General features: G+C 47.6%; 1 protein-coding gene across 4 annotated transcripts in view; it reads left to right on the forward strand.

The window, feature by feature from the left end:
• The window catches only part of HDLBP (high density lipoprotein binding protein), a 955,902-nt gene that overhangs the window by 340,930 nt on the left and 597,937 nt on the right, over positions 1–17,035 (forward strand). For all 4 annotated transcript variants that reach the window (XM_086944014.1, XM_086944016.1, XM_086944015.1 and 1 more), the window contains exons 12-14: positions 1,415–1,554; positions 1,818–1,922; positions 10,772–10,885. In XM_086944014.1, the coding sequence (XP_086800140.1) occupies positions 1,415–1,554; positions 1,818–1,922; positions 10,772–10,885 (359 nt within the window). The remainder of the gene's footprint in view (positions 1–1,414; positions 1,555–1,817; positions 1,923–10,771; positions 10,886–17,035) is intronic.

The raw sequence follows: 17,035 nt of genomic DNA on the forward strand, positions 1-17,035 counted from the left end.
GGCACAATGCATACAGCTGCTGAGAATTGTACCACCTCCTTGAGTCGAAATCGGCAGGGGTTCTGGCCACGGACGGGTGCAGACGGGCTTGCCTTTGGTGTGCCAGTGGCTCGCGCGTGCCCGCTGCGCTCTCGCTGAGGCATGTGACCTTTATGTCCGGTCTCACCCTTCAACTAGAGTGCTAACCACCGCAAGGGGAAGTGCCTGGCTCTATCTACCCCGTCCTGTTAATGTTTTGTTGTGTTTTGTTATTTAAAGAGGTGCCTCCAACTCTTTCCTAAATTAGTTTTTGCGTTGGTGCGGTCCTAATGTTCCTTTTCCTGGGTGCACCGATGGAAAAGATTTGCTGCCTTGTTTTGCTTTTTATACTTGGTTATATATGATTACATTGCGGACTATATTAAGTGTTACTATTTCTTAGACCTCACTTCTTGCGGGAGCAAATTTTGACTGTACTGCAGGCTGCAATGTCCTTGGAGTCAAGGTTGAAATGGAAGTCCTGATTGCGTGCAACTGTATTCTGTACTCACACCCAAGTTGTAAATGGCAATACTACCATTTACTGTTCTTTTGCATGCGACTACCCTAGTACCCAGAAAAAGGCATCTTAGATGACTTTCAAGAAAAGAGATGAAATGTTTCGATTTATTAGTTAATGAATCAAGTCCGCTGATTAAGCAACAACTTTGAAATCCCTTATTTAGGTTCCATCAGCAAGACCAATATCTAAATTGTTCAAACAGCTCAGTATGACCCATTTGGTTACTTGTCTATTTCCTCATCTGTTTTGATCAATTATGACGTTCTCTACTTGTATGGCAGTACTTTCTGTGCTTAAGCATTTCAGAGATGCCGTGATGGAGAAAATAAAGACCATTACCTGCAAGTTTGGTTCTCAGTCATCGGTATCTTCTGTGAATTTATAAACAAACTGCTTTTGAGGGTGAGAAGCTGTTCAGCTGCTTATAGCAGTTGAGTTTTTCTACTTAAGAGGCTGTTACCCTCCTGCCTATTGTGCTACTACTTGTTAGAATTAGATTATGATAAGTTTGTCACTTTTATTTAATAATGTAATTGATTTGTGTTCAATTTCATGAAAATGTTTGTTGGTGGGTATTCCGGAATCAATGCTCATAACCAGAAATTTTCACTGAGTAACAATGACGCACCTGATGGAGAACTTGCACAACTGGCATGTTTTTACTTCCAAAAGCTCCACTTGGCAGCATGACTTAAAGAATATACATACAATAGGAGATACCATGCTTACTGTTAATTGTTTGATTCTCTTGTCCCTTAATTTGTGACATTCCGATATCAACAGTCCTCACCTCGGAGGCTTAATCCATGCATTTCTATATCTGCAGCACTGTTGGGCTGTGTAGTCCCTTCATTTAACAATCATTTTTTTCAGTCAACAGAATCAAGGAGCAGTACAAGGTATCTGTCAGAATCCCTCCCGACACTGAAAAAAGCAACCTGGTCCGTATTGAGGGGGACCCCCAAGGGGTTCAGGATGCCAAGGCAGAGCTGCTGGAACTTGCATCACGCATGGTAAGTGAAATGGAGCATGTGATAAGTATGTGGTTGTATGAATTCTTAACCATGCTACCACCGTTACATAAAGTGAGAGACTGGAATGGCAAAAAAAGACCTTGTTTGAGTAATTGTAACAGATGTAAATCTTTGCATCTTTCTTTCAAGTACCTTGTAATTCGATGGAAGGAAGTACAACACTTTGTTTAATTGATCCCATGCATTTAATTGATCCCATGCATTTGATCCTTGAATAACTGTTCCAACACTTGCATTTCCAGGAGAATGAACGTACCAAAGATTTGATCATCGAGCAGAAATACCATCGAACTATCATTGGACAGAAAGGCGAGCGAGTCCGGGAAATTCGCGACAAATTCCCAGAGGTAACGTTTTTCTTGATTTGTTATTGGCTCCTCCGCATTTATGACCTACTCAATCATTGTACTGAACTACTTCCAGATAGATCAAAGTGTGTTTATAAGATAAATTACCTATCTGAAAAAGACACGTTGGTGATAGATTCCTTACCTTAGAATATCCCCAGGCGTCAGACTGGATCCGGAAACTTTTGCGTAGCAGTACCCTTGCGCGTCGGTAGGTGTTGTCTGCGGCTCCGCGTCCGTCGTCTGCATCGTGGGCACCGTGATGACGTCGTCAGAGTACTTAGACGCCGCCTCCGCATGGTGACGTCAGTTCTTTTTTCCGCGCCATCCAGTGCAGATCTGGAAAAAGCAGTAACCCTAGTCAATTTTTGACTAACTTTTTGAGATAATTTTTGATTCTTTCTCGAAGTCTTGCGACTCCGATCGGTGCCGTAGGGATGCCTGGTTTCAAGCACTGCGAGGATTGCGACCGCACAATGTTGGTCACGGATCCTCACCACCTGTGCCTAACTTATCTAGGCGTCGATCACGACGACGAGGCCTGCTCCGACTGCCGGGCCCTCTCTTCGAAAGTCAGGCGGGAGCGGTCCCGCAGGCGACCCGAACTCCGGCAGTCGGCCCCGTGCCACGTGAGGTCCCCGTCCCACTGGAGGTCGAGGGACAGGTAGCTGGGACGGAGCCACCACAGCTCCGGGAGTTGGCACCACTCCTCCGGGTCGAAGTAGTCTTCAGGTAAGAAGCACAAGAAGTCGAAGAGGCGTCATCGCTCTTCTGACTCCCCCCGACGCTCGCGCGATGCGGCCGGGGGTTCGGGCGACACCGCCCACGCGGCTCCTTCGGGCCCAGCGGACCAGTTGGGGGCCCCTAGCGGGTCTGGGGTTTCGGCCCTGACGCCGTCTGGTGCTTCGGCCTCTACGCTGCCGGCACCTTCGGGCCCGGCGCCTTCGGGCCCCACAGTCCCGACACTGCTGCCGCCTTCGGGCCCAGTGCTGCAGGGTCAAGCGGCCCGGCGCCTTCGGGCCCGGTGCCGCGGGACACCGCGGGACCTTCCTTCGGCTCTGGATTGACACCAGTGGACCTTACGACCCCCCCCCCCCCCCAGCGTCGGTCCGTCAGGTGTCGCCTCCGGCGGCGCCGCCCCCCATTCCTCCTTTGCTCCGGTTCCGACATCGGAACGGCGCCGCTTTAGACGGCGTTTGGATTTTTTCACTTCTACGAACCGGCCCCGTTGATTGACACCCCTGAGTATCAGGAGATGGGTGATGAGGAGGATTGGGAGGGGTCTGAGGACCCTCTGACCAAGGAGTGTCAGTCTCAAGAGGACTGGGCAGAAGACCATTAGGAGGCCAGTGCCCTGAACACCTCTCCAGACACTGGTTTTGTCTCCCCTCCTACTGTGGCTTCGGAGAAGGGGGCAACCTATAGTGTGATGTTAATGAAGGCTGCCAAGGCCTTGGGCCTTGAGCTCCCCTTCGCGGCCATGAGGACTAACCTCCTCACTGAGCTCCTCAAACCGCAGTCCAGCTCGGCCGAGCCTCTGCTGCCCTTTAATGAGGCCTTGACCGACGTCCTTCTGTGCACCTGGTCCAGGCCCGCTACGGGTTCGCCCGTAGATAGGAACGTGGCCAGACGCCACCGCCCGGCCCCGGGCGACCCATGTTTCCTGTCCACCCACCCCACCCCCGAGAGTCTGGTCATCCAGGCCTCCAGTTCCCAGACCGCATTCCCATCGGCTCCGCCGGACAGGGAATCCAAGAGGTATGAGAATCATGGAAAGAAAATATTCTCCCTTAGTTTGGGAAAGCGGTCTTCCAACACTGCATGCCTCTTGGGCCGCTACACCCACTCTCTGTGGGAGACGGTGGCGGCAGTGCTGCCAGAGTGTCCGTTGGAGGTACGGGCCAAACTCGGGCAAGCCCTTGTGGGGGACTGAGATGCAGCCACGTATTCTATCCGGTGTGGGATGGATACCACCGACTCGCTGGGCAGAGCGATGGCAACGACGGTGGCGGTGAGACGTCACGCCTGGTTGAGGTCCGCCAACTTTTCGGCAGATGTCCAAAACACTCTGATGGACATGCCGTTCGATGGCCGTCGCCTTTTTGGCGACAAGGCAGACCACGCGCTTGAGCGCTTTAAGGACTCCAGGGCTACGGCCAAGTCCTTGGGCCTCTCGGCCCCGCGCCAGCAAACTGGTGTCTTTCGCTCCTTTCGTGGCCAAGGAAGGGGTGCCCCCACACGTGCCGCCAGCCACTCGCCGCAGACTAACATCCAGTGCGGTGGCGGCCGTGGAAATCGCTGTGGAGGCGGTCGGGGACAACGGCGAGGCCAGTCCACACCTTCCCCCGCAGCATCTGCCTCTAAACCCTCCTAGTCCGTGCTTCTCGGCCCATGTGACGCCAGTCGGGGGCAGAGATCGCCATCACCACTCTCACTGGCGCACTGTCACTTCGGACAGGTGAGTGCTGCAGATCGTCCGGAGGGGCTACTCCTTCCCCTTCGAGACGACCCCTCAAGCCATGCCACCGCAACACCACCGCGTATCGGGGATTCACTTGCTTCTTCTGCAGGAGGAAGTTACGGCCCTCTTGGTCAAGGGGGCCATCGAGCGCGTTCCTGGGCCAGAAGTAGGGCGTGGTTGCTACTCCCACTACTTTCTGGTACCCAAGAAGGGCAAAGGGGGCCTATGCCCTATCTTGGACCAACGGAACAACGGCTTCCTCCGGAAAGAGAAGTTCAAGATGCTGACTCTGGCTCAGGTCTTAGCTGCCCTGGACCCAGGAGACTGGATGGTGGCATTGGACTTACAGGACACCAATTTCCATATCCCCGTCTTGCCTGCCCACAGACGCTACCTGCGATTCACTGTAGGCCACGAGCATTTTCAGTTCACGTGCTCCCCTTTGGCCTTACCTGCGCCCCTCGGGTGTTCACGAACGTGATGGCGGTGGTCGCAGCTCATTTGCTCAGATCAGGGGTTTGTCTTCCTATCTCGACGACTGGTTGTTGAAGGCAGGCTCGCCCCAGACAGTTGTCTCCCAACTCCAGACTATGACTGACCGCCTGCCTTTGCTGGGGTTCTCCATCAACGTGCCCTAGTCGCATCTGATTCCATCGCAGAAGCTCCTTTTCATCGGAGTGGTTCTGGACTCAGCGCGGTTTCGGGTTTATCATCTCGAACAGCGAGTCCGGGACATTCAGGCTATGCTTCCGATCTTTCAGCCTCTGTCCCGGGTTTCGGTCAGGATGACTCTTCGGCTGCTGGGCTTGATGGCCTCCTGCATCCTGCTTGTGGATCATCCCAGATGGCATATGCGGGCTCTGCAGTGGGACCTGAAGTTCCAGTGGGCACAGCATCAGGGCAACCTGTCCGATCATGTCCAGATCTCGGAGGGCACTGCACGGCAATTGCAGTTGTGGCTCACAAATCGCGATTGGGTCAATTGCTAATCCTTCTCCCTTCCCCCAACCGGAGCATACAGTTGTGACGGACTCCTCCCTTCTGGGATGGGCGGCCACATGGTGGAGGCGGAGATCCGAGGCTGCTGGTCTCCGGCGGAGCCCCAGCTCCACATCAACCTTTTGGAGCTTCGGGCGATCCAACTTGCACTGAAGGCATTCCTACCTCTGTCCGGGAAGTGTAGTGCAGGTGTTCAGACCACACCACTGCCATGTGGTACTTCAACAAAAAGGGGGGGGTGGGGTCGTGGACCCTATGCCAAGAGGCTCTGCGTCTCTGGGCTTGGCTGGAACATCAGGACATTTCCCTGGTGGTTCAACACCTGGCAGGTTCTCTGAACGCCAGGGCAGACTAACTCTGCCATCGGCGCATGATGGATCACAAATGACGTCTGAACTTGGACGTGGTTCAAGGTCTCTTTCTGCAGTGGGGAGAGCCTTGGTTAGATCTGTTCGCCACCGAAGAGAACGCACAATATCATCAGTTCTGCGCATTGAAATTTCCAAGGCGACACTCGCTTGGCGCTTTTCGTCTCAAGTGGAGTTGCGGTCTGTTGTACGCCTTTCCGCCTATACCACTTCTGCACAGAGTGCTGAAGATCAGGCGCGACCGGGCCCAAGTTATTCTTGTAGCTCCGCACTGGGCTCGAAGATTATGGTATGCCGAGCTACTCAGTATGAGCATCGATCCTCCGATCTGTCTGCCTCTTCGGGAGGATCTTCTGTCACAGCAGCAGGGAACGGTACTCCACCCGAACCTGTCCAGCCTCCACCTCTTTGCATGGAGATTGAGCAGCGGCAGTTGATTTTCTTTCGACCTGCCTCCTGAAGTCTGTAATGTGATCTTGGAAGTCGGGCGTCCCTCCTCAATAACTGTATACGCCTGTAGGTGGAATAAATTTGTGGCATGGTGCACAGCAAAGGCTGTGGATCCCCTTTCTGCCCCTCTTTCAGAGGTCCTTCTTTTTCTTCAGCCCAGCAGAGCTCTGCTCTGGGCACTATCAAGGGCTATCCCTTGGCCATTTCCGCCTTCCTGAGGCTCCCAGATCAGCCTTCCCTTTTCAAGTCTCCTGTGGTAAATAGATTCTTGAAAGGCATCACGCACATTTTTCCTCCTGTTAAGTTTGTGATGCCTCAGTGGGACTTGAATTTAGTTCTTGCCTATCTAATGTGCGCTCCCTTTGGGCCACTTCACAATTGCCCTCTTAGTCTTCTAACTCTAAAGACTGCTTTCCTGGTTGCCATCACCTCTGACCAGAAGATTAAGTGAGCTCCAGGCTCTTTCTTCAAAACCACCTTTTCTTTCTGTCCATCCGAACAAAGTTGTTCTCAGGACTCGTGCTTCCTTTTTGCCAAAGGTTGTCACTGCCTTTCACATCAGGCAGACCATCACTTTGCCCACCTTCTTTCCGCCTTCCGCATCCTTCTAAAGAGGAAGAGAGGCTTAGTCTGGACCCAAAACGTGCGCTCTCTTACTATCTGAGCCGCACACAACCGTTCCGGGTGGATGACCATCTCTTTGTTGGCTACGTGGGTGCGAAGAAAGGCCGGGCTGTGCAAAAACGGACAATTTCTTGGTGAGTCGTTCTCTGCATAAAGGCTTGTTATTCCTTGGCTAAAAAGGAGCCTCCGGTGAGGCTGTGCAGCCATTCTACCAGGGCGACGGCAGCCACTACTGCTCTGGGACACGGCGTTCCCATGCAGAACATTTCTCGGGCAGCTACGTGAGGCTCGCTGCACAAGTTTACCAAGCACTACTGCCTGGACAACCAAGACCGGAGAGACGGCTTCTTTGACCTTTCTGTTCTCCAGGACTTTCTGGTGTGATCTTGGTTCGCAGACCCACCACCGGGGTTGGTATTGCTGGGGTATCTATTCTAAGGTAAGGAATCTATCACTACGTGTTTCTTTCAGATGTTCAAGTTACTTACCTTCGGTAAAGATATATCTGTAAGAAACATTAGTAGTGATAGATTCCTTACCACCCCACCCATCCCCCCCGTTCTTCGAACTGATTTCTAGGGTTAAGGTCATCCCTTTCAGGGTCCTAGTATCATGGCATCAGTGGTCAGTATCTTGCATGGCTCTGCGTTCCTGGCGCGGAAAGTCGTGTACAGAACTGACGCCAGCGCGCATGGGCGTGTCTAAGTTGCTCCTGCGACGTTATACGGGCACCAACGACTCACGCGGAGCCGCACGATGACGCCTACCGACGCGCAGGGGTACTACTGACGAAAAACTTTCCTGATCCAGTCTGATGCCTGCGGATATTTCTAAGGTAAGGAATTTCACTGTTTCGTACAAATATATCGTTACCGAAGGTAAGTAACTTGTGCTACAATGCCACAAGACAGCCACTCAACAGTTAAGGAATGTCACCTATATTTTATTAAAAAGCGTTAGAACCATTAAAAATTATTCATCGTATAAGATTCATAAATAATCGTAGAAGATTCATAAATCAACACATTGTTAAACATATATCCTTATTGAAATTCATATTTTACATACATGTTGATTGATACAGAAGGAGATGCAAAACATTTTTTTAAATCAAATTTTAAAACCAATATTATATCAACTGCGCCAACTTAGTTGCACCCACAAGCCAGCCAAGACCCACAGAGCCGCTAAACAGCCCAGTTGGTACACCCCAGAACTCTGGTCAAGTAAATGCTAGTGCTAACAACTTGAGAAGATGGCACACAGCAAACACCCCACACAGTTGTGTTCAAATCAGCCCTCAACAAATACCTCCTCAAAGACATTAAGAGAATCCCTGGCAAACCTGATCAAAGCTAGCGTCAACCACACAAAGGAACTCTTTGTATGAGTTCTCCTGCGTGGAAGCCACCAAGAGCACGATCTCCCCTTCCCAGGAACTCTGACACACACTGGCAAACTACTTGTTCAACAAAGTATTCACCATCTACAGTAGCTTCAAACCCCAACCCACCAACCTCTACAACCTCCTCATACCAATGGACACCAGCGCCAACCACCTTTTCAGTGCATGGGAAAACCTCATCACACAGAGCACCACATCCATCATGAACTTCATCTACTCAGTAGCTCCCACATACCCCTGCCCCCACTGCCTCTTCAACCGCTGAACCAAGGACATGAGTTGCCAACTGTCTCCCGTTTTTAACAAATCCATCACTACAGCTACCTTTCCCGACGTATGGAAACATGCAGGAGTCAGACTCCTCTAGAAGCCCACTACTACTGCCACATCTTGCTGCTCCCTTTCCTGGCCAAAGTCATTGAGAAAGCAATCCACTGCCACCTTACCCGAATACCTGAGAGAAACAACCGGCTTGACTTATCTTTTCTGTGCCAACCACAGCACCAAGCCCACCCTGATTGACGCCACCGACATCAAAACCCTCCTCGAATGGGGAGAGACTGCAGCTCTGATCCTCTTTCACCTCTCCGCATCGTTAGACTACGTATCCCACCACACACATGAATAAACTCCACCACATCGGAATCCAGGGAGACTCCCTCAAATGGATCACAACATTCCGGACGTACCCAGAACCAAATAGCATCATCTGAGGCGTCCCTCAAGGTTCATCCCTCAGCCCCAACCTCTTCAACACATACATGATGCTCCTGGCCAACATCAGAACCCATGAACTCAACATAATATCCTACGCTGATGACACCCAGCTCAACCTCTTTCGCTCAGCAGACTGCTCCACAACTACATCCAACTTCGCACCTGCATGACTAGTGTAGCAGACTGGATAAAACCAACTGTCTGAAGCTTAACAGGAACAAGACGGAATTGCTGATCTTCTGGAACAACTCTTCCCCATGGAACGACACCAACGGCCTGCCAAATTCTCACCCACACTGGCAGACCATGCCCATAACCATGGCTTCATCCTGGACAGCAAACACCTTGAAACCCCAGATCAACACATCCCCTCTGCCTGCTTCCACAACCTTAGTATGCTCTAAAAGATCTTCAGATGGCTCCCTGTCTGCTCCAGGAAAACAGTTCCCCAAGCCCTAGTCACCAGCCGACTAGACTACAGCAATGCGCTATACATTGGAATCACCAGCCAACTCATGAAGAGACTCTAGACGATAAAGATCTCAGCAGCCAGACTCCTCCTCAACCTTCCCAGACAAGCTTACCTCACACCCCACCTCACAAACCTCCACTGGCTCCACATCCAGAAAAGATGCCAGTACAAGAAGCTGACAAGCATGCAAAGTCCTCCATGACCTATGACCAGCATACTTCAATCACTGCCTGAACTTGCCCCATCCGTCCAGACATCTTCGTGCCTCCCACCACGCAATCGCTCAAACTCCATCTATCCGCCGATGCCTCAGTGTAGGCTGTTCCTTCTACCTTGCTGCCAAGTGCTGGAACAGCCTTCCACTCCACCTCCGAACAGCCCCCTCCCTCACAAAGTTCATGAAGGGACTCAAGACCTTGCTTTTCGACTGAGCCAAGCATACCTAGAGCCTGGATGTCCTTGCAGGTGAAGAGCTGTGCTCTACAAATGTGAATTGATTGATTGAAGTATATGAATCAGTGTTGTTGCCTCACCACTCATATCTTCTGCCAATGTAGTATCAAATTAATTAGCCTATTGAACTACATACTTTATTTGTGCATTCGCAAGGAGTGGCAGGATGGGCTTTGTGCTATCTTGTTGTGAAGCCTGATTCAATGTTGTATGTTGCTAAAACAAATTCAGGAAACAAAATCACTTTGTGGATTTTCACAGGTGCATCAAGAAAAATCAGTTTCTAATTTGGTTGATAGATGGTTTGCCTACACAAAAGCAAAGATAAAACAAATTGACTTCCCACACAGGCTCATTCCCAAAGAGGTGATGAACCACCATCGCTTTTCTAGGAAACATTCCATTTGCTGGTATGTTACTCTGCTACATGCTAATCGGTTCATACCTTCACATAACATTATTTGGTTGACTTTAAAGTTAGAAAGTAGACATGTGGGTCAAACACTTGAATATTTTAGTTTTTTCTACCTCTACTAGATTACTTTAGCCACAGATTAGAGGTCTAGGTAATTTTTGGCAGTCTATGCCACCATGGGATATGCAACACATCCTACAAACCATGTTCTGCTTAATGTTGTAAATTCACATGTGACTCACTTCCTTTCTGAATGGCTTGTTAAAACCATGGATGACTTTTTTTCATATATAAACTTTTGCATCGCACGTCAGGTACATAGAGACAATCAAGAGACATTGTGGGTTTGAGAGCAGAAGGAAGCTATACTATGTGCACTTGAAGCCAGAAGAAAAACTGAGGAAACATAACTTGCAATATTCTAAAAATGTCTTACATTTATCTTGCCTTAAACTTTTCTCATCCACCTGTGTTGACTTTCACAGGTTATCATCAACTTTCCAGATCCAAACCACAAAAGTGACATTGTGCAGTTACGTGGGCCCAAGAATGAAGTGGAGAAATGTGCCAAGTACATGCAGAAGATGATGGTGGATCTGGTAGGTAGCATTGCACTCGTTCTGCCTCTATATACCAGGTTGGGTCTCAGTTAAAGCCAGCGACATGAGACAAGTGTTTTGATATTGTCTGGACTTTAAATCATAATGTGACTTTAAATTTTTCTTTGAAAAATAAGTTTATTAGACAAATCTGGATATAACGCAACAAACAATTTTGCAACATGAATCTTTTCTGGGTTCACATGCAGTGCATTATTCTGCCATCTAGTGGTTTTGTCTGGAATTCTCCTCTTGTAGTCCGCCCCGCGTCGCAGCCCCCCCCCCCTATTTTTTTTTAAGTCGAGCCTGGCCGCGCACATGCGATGTCTGCAAGAGTGTTATATTTACTAAGTGGACTGGGATCCTGCCTGCTGCTTACTATAGGTTGACTCCAGCATCACTCTTCTTTGCTGCCTCCTGATTTGTTTGGGCACCGGATACATCACTTCTGTTTCTCACCGAGGAGGGAGCCCCTTTAAAGTACAGATTAATTCGACTTGATTAGTGACCCTCTGCTGATTCAGGTACTAATAAATTCTGTTGCATTTTGCCAGTCTGTCCCTTCCACCCGTTGCTTTTTTTCCCCGTTGCTTTCACTTTTGCACGCTGGTGTCCAGGAGCGGTGTAGTGCTGCCATCAAGCTCACAGATGGGTCATTTCTGTTCTCTATGAGCGAGTGGAGCTGATCACTCTGCTCGTGTCTTGCACTGCAGTTTTGGTATGTGCTCCTTTCCTGGCGGGCGATCATTAGTAATGTTCAATGTTGTTTTTTTGTCTTTCCTATTGTGCTTGCTCATCTTTTATTTTAAGATCACTTTTGCTTTACATAAACTTGTGTAATTTTCCAACATGGTGTCCATTCTAAGGTTACCCGCTTTTTTCCGTTCCATGTCTGTAGCCTCTTTTTATGCGCCCAATTGCCGCCTTCTAGCAGGCATTGCTAACAATGGTGTTGAGCCTATGTACCATATTGATATAGTGAGTTTACTTGCATGGAGGTATGTGTACACCTGTCACTGTTCCGTTACTCTATTGAGCACTTGTTGATATGCTTGCTATTAACACTGGCATGTTTTCACTGTACCGTAATTTGAGAATGTGATACACCATGCAGGTTACTCTCCAGAGCACTCGTCGATACGCGTGCTATTAAGATAAACACCAGCATGTTATCATTGTCCTGTTACTTGTAAATGCAGTTCATTGTGCCGATTTATCATGGCATGATCAGGGTTTACTGTCCCGAAGACCTGTGCACATTTTTTCAACTGCTAGACTTGCAGGACCAAAAGTCAGTATTAAAGTGTTTACACTCACCTCCTTTTACTAGTGTTACTCACAGCTTAGGGTGACCAGGTGTCCTTGATTTGCCGGGACAGTTATGTTTTTAGGTCTCGCCAAGGCAGCGCTTGTGCTGTATCTTCGAGACATGCTATATTCAGGAATCAACAATCAACAATGTGTTGTCCTCGCCTGTGCCAGTAGACTTAGGCGTTCCACAAGGATCCTCCCTTTCACCCACATTGTTCAACCTCATCATGGAGCCACTTCCCACCCTGCTCCAAGCATCCAATGTATGCTTCCATATGTATGCCGATGACACTCAACTCTACCTAAAGGTACAATCCCCGGAAGATATCAAACTCCTGAACTACACTCTTATAAAGACCCAATTGTGGTTGGCCGACCATCACCTCAAACTAAATGCTCTGAAAACTGAGTTCCTTTTGATAGCACCCCCTGCAAAATCTACCACCACCCAACTTTGGCTCAACCACCTAACAGCATTCAATGTCAGGCCCACCATCGTGGAGTCCGCGAATTCCTTAGGTGTCACACTTGACGCAAAGCTCAACATGCAACAGCACATTAGCAAAGCAACGAAAGGAGCCAATTTCCATATCAACACATTGAGGAAGCTGAAACCCTTCCTCCCAGCCAAAGACTTCCAAAATGCTGTACAAGCCCTCGTCATCCCCCGCATAGACTATGGAATTGTGACCCTCAGTGGTCTCCCTCTAACAACAACTGCACCCCTAAGAGCCTCCTTGAACGCTGCCGCGAGACTCATTACGGGCTCAAGAAAACACTCTTATATTACCCCTGACTTGAAATCTCTAAAATGGCTGCCCTTTGAAGCCAGAATACAACTGAAAATTGCTGTGATGACACACGCGGCCGTACACCACAAGGCACCTAACTACCTCACTCAAAAGCTGACTATATCAGGTGGTTCGAGATCCAATAGAAGTACAAAAAATCTACTCTTCAAACCTTGCAGATTCCGGAAGGAAAAAACATACAAACGCTCCTTCTCAGGAATGGCACTGAGGATCTGGAACGCACTCCCTCCTGAAACCAGGCTTATCTCCTCCACGGCCGTCTTTAAGAAAGAGGTGAAAGCCATCCTCATGGCTAAGTTCACCTGAACTTTAATGTTTGTTGCTCAGAGACTTCGCACCGCTTGGATATTACTGGTTACATGTTTGTCTAATGTCAAATAATGTCATATTATTCAGGATCTAGATTTGTTTATTCTTCTTGTTTGCCATAATTCCATGATGGATAGTCGATCCTTTTATACTACTCACTAAATATCTATTATTAGACTATTCACATTAGCCTACTGAATCTCGATGCCCGTCCCCTTTGCTCCCCGTAACTTTTAGATACTGGCATAAGCAATCCCTTTAGCATTAGTTCTCCTGACTTTTATCGTAGTTGTATGAAAGACTCAGTATCGTCTTATATTATCGCTTATTTGATTGTTTATTGATCTTTTATTAGAACATGACTGCCATCCTATCATGCTACTGAATTTTATATTGCACCCAATATTATGTTGCGTCACCTTCATGCTATCCCCACCCCTGTTTCTGTGAAGCGCTCTGATATCTGTAAAGATCTTGTTTGCGCTATATAAAACTCTGAATAAATAAATAAATAAATGGGCATAGAGCTCCACGTACTTTCCCCCTATCTTTTCAATTGTCTCCTCTGCCTGTCCTTTGTAAATGGTGGCTTTTCATTGGTCAATAGGCTTAGTAGTCCCTCCTTTGTACTGTCTTGACTCCTTTTTTTCCTCATACGCCATTAGATATGCCCAGAATCTGCTTTTATTTTATTTTCGATTGATTGGCACCAGCAGTATGGAGATTCTAACTGGATGGCCCTTGAAACTGATCAGAGAGATAAGTAAGTCTGTGCAAAGGCATAATCATAGGACAGATGGGTCTCTGGTATCACAACTTATCAAGCCAACCCATACATGGCAACCAAAAATCTTTTTTTCTTCTCCATGTGGCACTGTCCAGTTTTACTGAATATTTAATCGCATTTACCCAGTCTAAAAAAGTTGGATGTATTCTTTATTCAGCATTTGCAAATTTCTCTACGGGCAAGGACAATTATATGAAAAGACAATTTACTTACAACTTGAGTTAACAGCTCGTAATACCAAAAAATACCTAAGTTATGCTCCCCTGTATATCAAAACTGAACATAGCTTTCATACCTTCAATAACCGATCCCCAGAATGTATGTAACATTGGGCATCTTACAAACATATGGATGTAGTCAGCTTTTTCCTGCTGATACTTCGGGCAGAGAGATAGGTCCACTCTCAAATTTAGACCGCTTGAGAGGGGACCAGTAAACACTGTGAAGAGAAAAGAAGATTTCTCTTTAAATTGGCAGCTAATACTGTAGAGTGTAGTAAATCATAAGATACTTGCCAAATTTCTTCTATGCTGTAGTCCGGCAAACATTCTCCCCAGAGCTGGGATGGTACGGTGAAGTCTCCATCCGCTGTGTCCATAATCATCCAGTATAGATTAGCTGTCTCTTTCTTGTTCGCTTTCTCATATTTAGAGCCTTCTCCAGATCGTTTGAAACACCCACCGCTGTGCCGATTGCCTGACTCCAGTTTCTTATTTGTAAATATTTAAATTTTGATGATTTACTGTCTGATGTTGTTCAGTTCTTCCCATGATAGCAGGGAGCCCTCCGGCATAAGTTGAGCCCACCGTTCAATCCGAGCCATTTACAGCGGAGTTGCCAATACGTCTTTGGTCCACTCCGGTGATCCTGGGGATTCCCATATAGGAGCCAAGGCACTATAATAGCTGATTTTCGATAGCTTTGACTTTATACCAAATAGTCGCTATTTCTCTTAGCGACTTTAGGCGTACCTTCTTGAAGTGAGGATCAGCAAACTTATACATAAAAGCTTGGTCACCTCCTTTTATATCCCATAGCTTTACTTTAAACATTGTACCTATGTCTGCGTCATCTGGCTGGTTCAAGATAATTTTCCCTGCCCTGTTAAGAATACCCATTCATAGAGAATTAGGTCTGGTGCACATAATCCCCCTTTACTTTTCTCCCTTCGTACATTTTTCCAAGATATTCTTTTGCCCTTGGGGGCCCAGATAAAATAATTCATTTTAGCTTGTATTTTCCTTAGACCCTCCTCCTTGAATGCTAATGCGATGTTTTGGAATAAGAATGAGTTTTGGTAAAAGCATCATTTTCACTATGTTAACTCTACCTATTCTTGTCAAGGGAAGGTACACAAAACTTTTTAGGGAGTCTGCAATATCTTTATCTATTCTGTTTAAATTTATATTGGGGATATGTTCAATGTTTTGCGTAATTCTCCAGTATTTTATCTTTCATAGATTCACATGCTTGTATCTTCCCCATCGTCCTGGTGGGAGTCTCCCGGTAAAAAGAATAACCATAGCAGTAGAAGAAAAAACTGCCTGGAAACCATAGAGAAGCAGGACAATAGGCAACCTCTCCTCCTCATTATTTGGTCCAATCAGCTGCTAGCACCCATCTACACCATCCCCAGCAGAGCCACCATACCTCAGATTTCCAACCGCCTTCGTGTGAGGAGTCTCCCTGAGTTGAGCTCAGTTCATTCTCTACTGCACTTTTGACCTTCTACAGTTGGAAGTAAGGTACTGATTTTCAATCTTATTTCCTTGAACATGTCTGAAGTTTCCAAAAAGAGACTTTTCAGATCTTGCAGATCCTGTGGCAAAGCTAGATTGTTTTCTGAAGACCCAGTAAGGAATGCTTGTATCCCAAGCATGTTCCTAAGGACTGCAAACATTGTTGTGCCTTCTCTGCTAAAACACTCAAGGACAGAGAAGCTCGCCTATTACTATGGCTTCAAAAGAAGAAAGCCACAGACTGAGTCTGAGGGTGAAGCCAAAGGACATTCCTCTAAAAAGCATAAGAGTCCTCTGAGGAAAAAGGAGATCAAAAGAGACAAAAATCAGGAAAAACTAAAGAAGGTGAAACTTTTTCTTCTCTTCCTTCAACTCCTCACAAGTCTACTTTAGAAAAGAAGACTCCGTCGTCGCTGCCGCTGTCAAAAACTAAGGAAATTCTTGTAAGATTGCCGACGAAGGCGTCGACGACTCTGACTACCATCTCGTTGACGACGACCATCTCGACGACTATTGCGTCGTCCACAACGGTGACGATGACGACTCAGTCGACGGCGAGTGTCAGACCTTCGTCGACGGCAAGATCTTAGTCGACGACGATCCAGTCATTGGTCCCGTCGCTGACGAGAAAATAGTCGACGATGACAGCTGTTGGATCTCTGACGATGATGACTTCAACATTCATATCTATTAGGAGAATTACCCCGTCGACTGGCTCGTTGACGAGTAAGAAAGGAGAGTTTTCCACTCCCAAAATGTCTCCGCTGCGTCCATCAACTTTTCTAGATTGCCAGGAATCTGATGAGGTCTTATGGAGCTGCCTATAGACCCTCGCAGCTACATATTAAAAGACCAGAAACAGAGGATGAGGATTTCCAAGAGGTTCAAGAACATTTCTCTTTTAAGGATCGGCCAGTAAGAGGCCCTAAACGTTAGAAGTAATTTCATCAGGCTTATAATTATGAAGAGGAGGAAGAAGTACCAATGTTCAGGAGGAGTCTATGCCGATGCCTATATCTTTAATGTTCGAGGCATGTGGGCTGCTGAATTCATATCTGTGCATAGATCGCCGCCTAGTGTTGGGTCCGGATGATTGCACATTGTTGTCCTGGAAGAGTCTTGGAAGTATCACAAAATAGTTGGCTCCTCCCCTGGACTACAGTGCGCATGGGCATCCTCAGATTGTTTTTTC

The sequence above is a fragment of the Lissotriton vulgaris genome, chromosome 11, assembly GCF_964263255.1.
Source record: "Lissotriton vulgaris chromosome 11, aLisVul1.2, whole genome shotgun sequence".
Lineage (NCBI taxonomy): Eukaryota > Metazoa > Chordata > Amphibia > Caudata > Salamandridae > Lissotriton > Lissotriton vulgaris.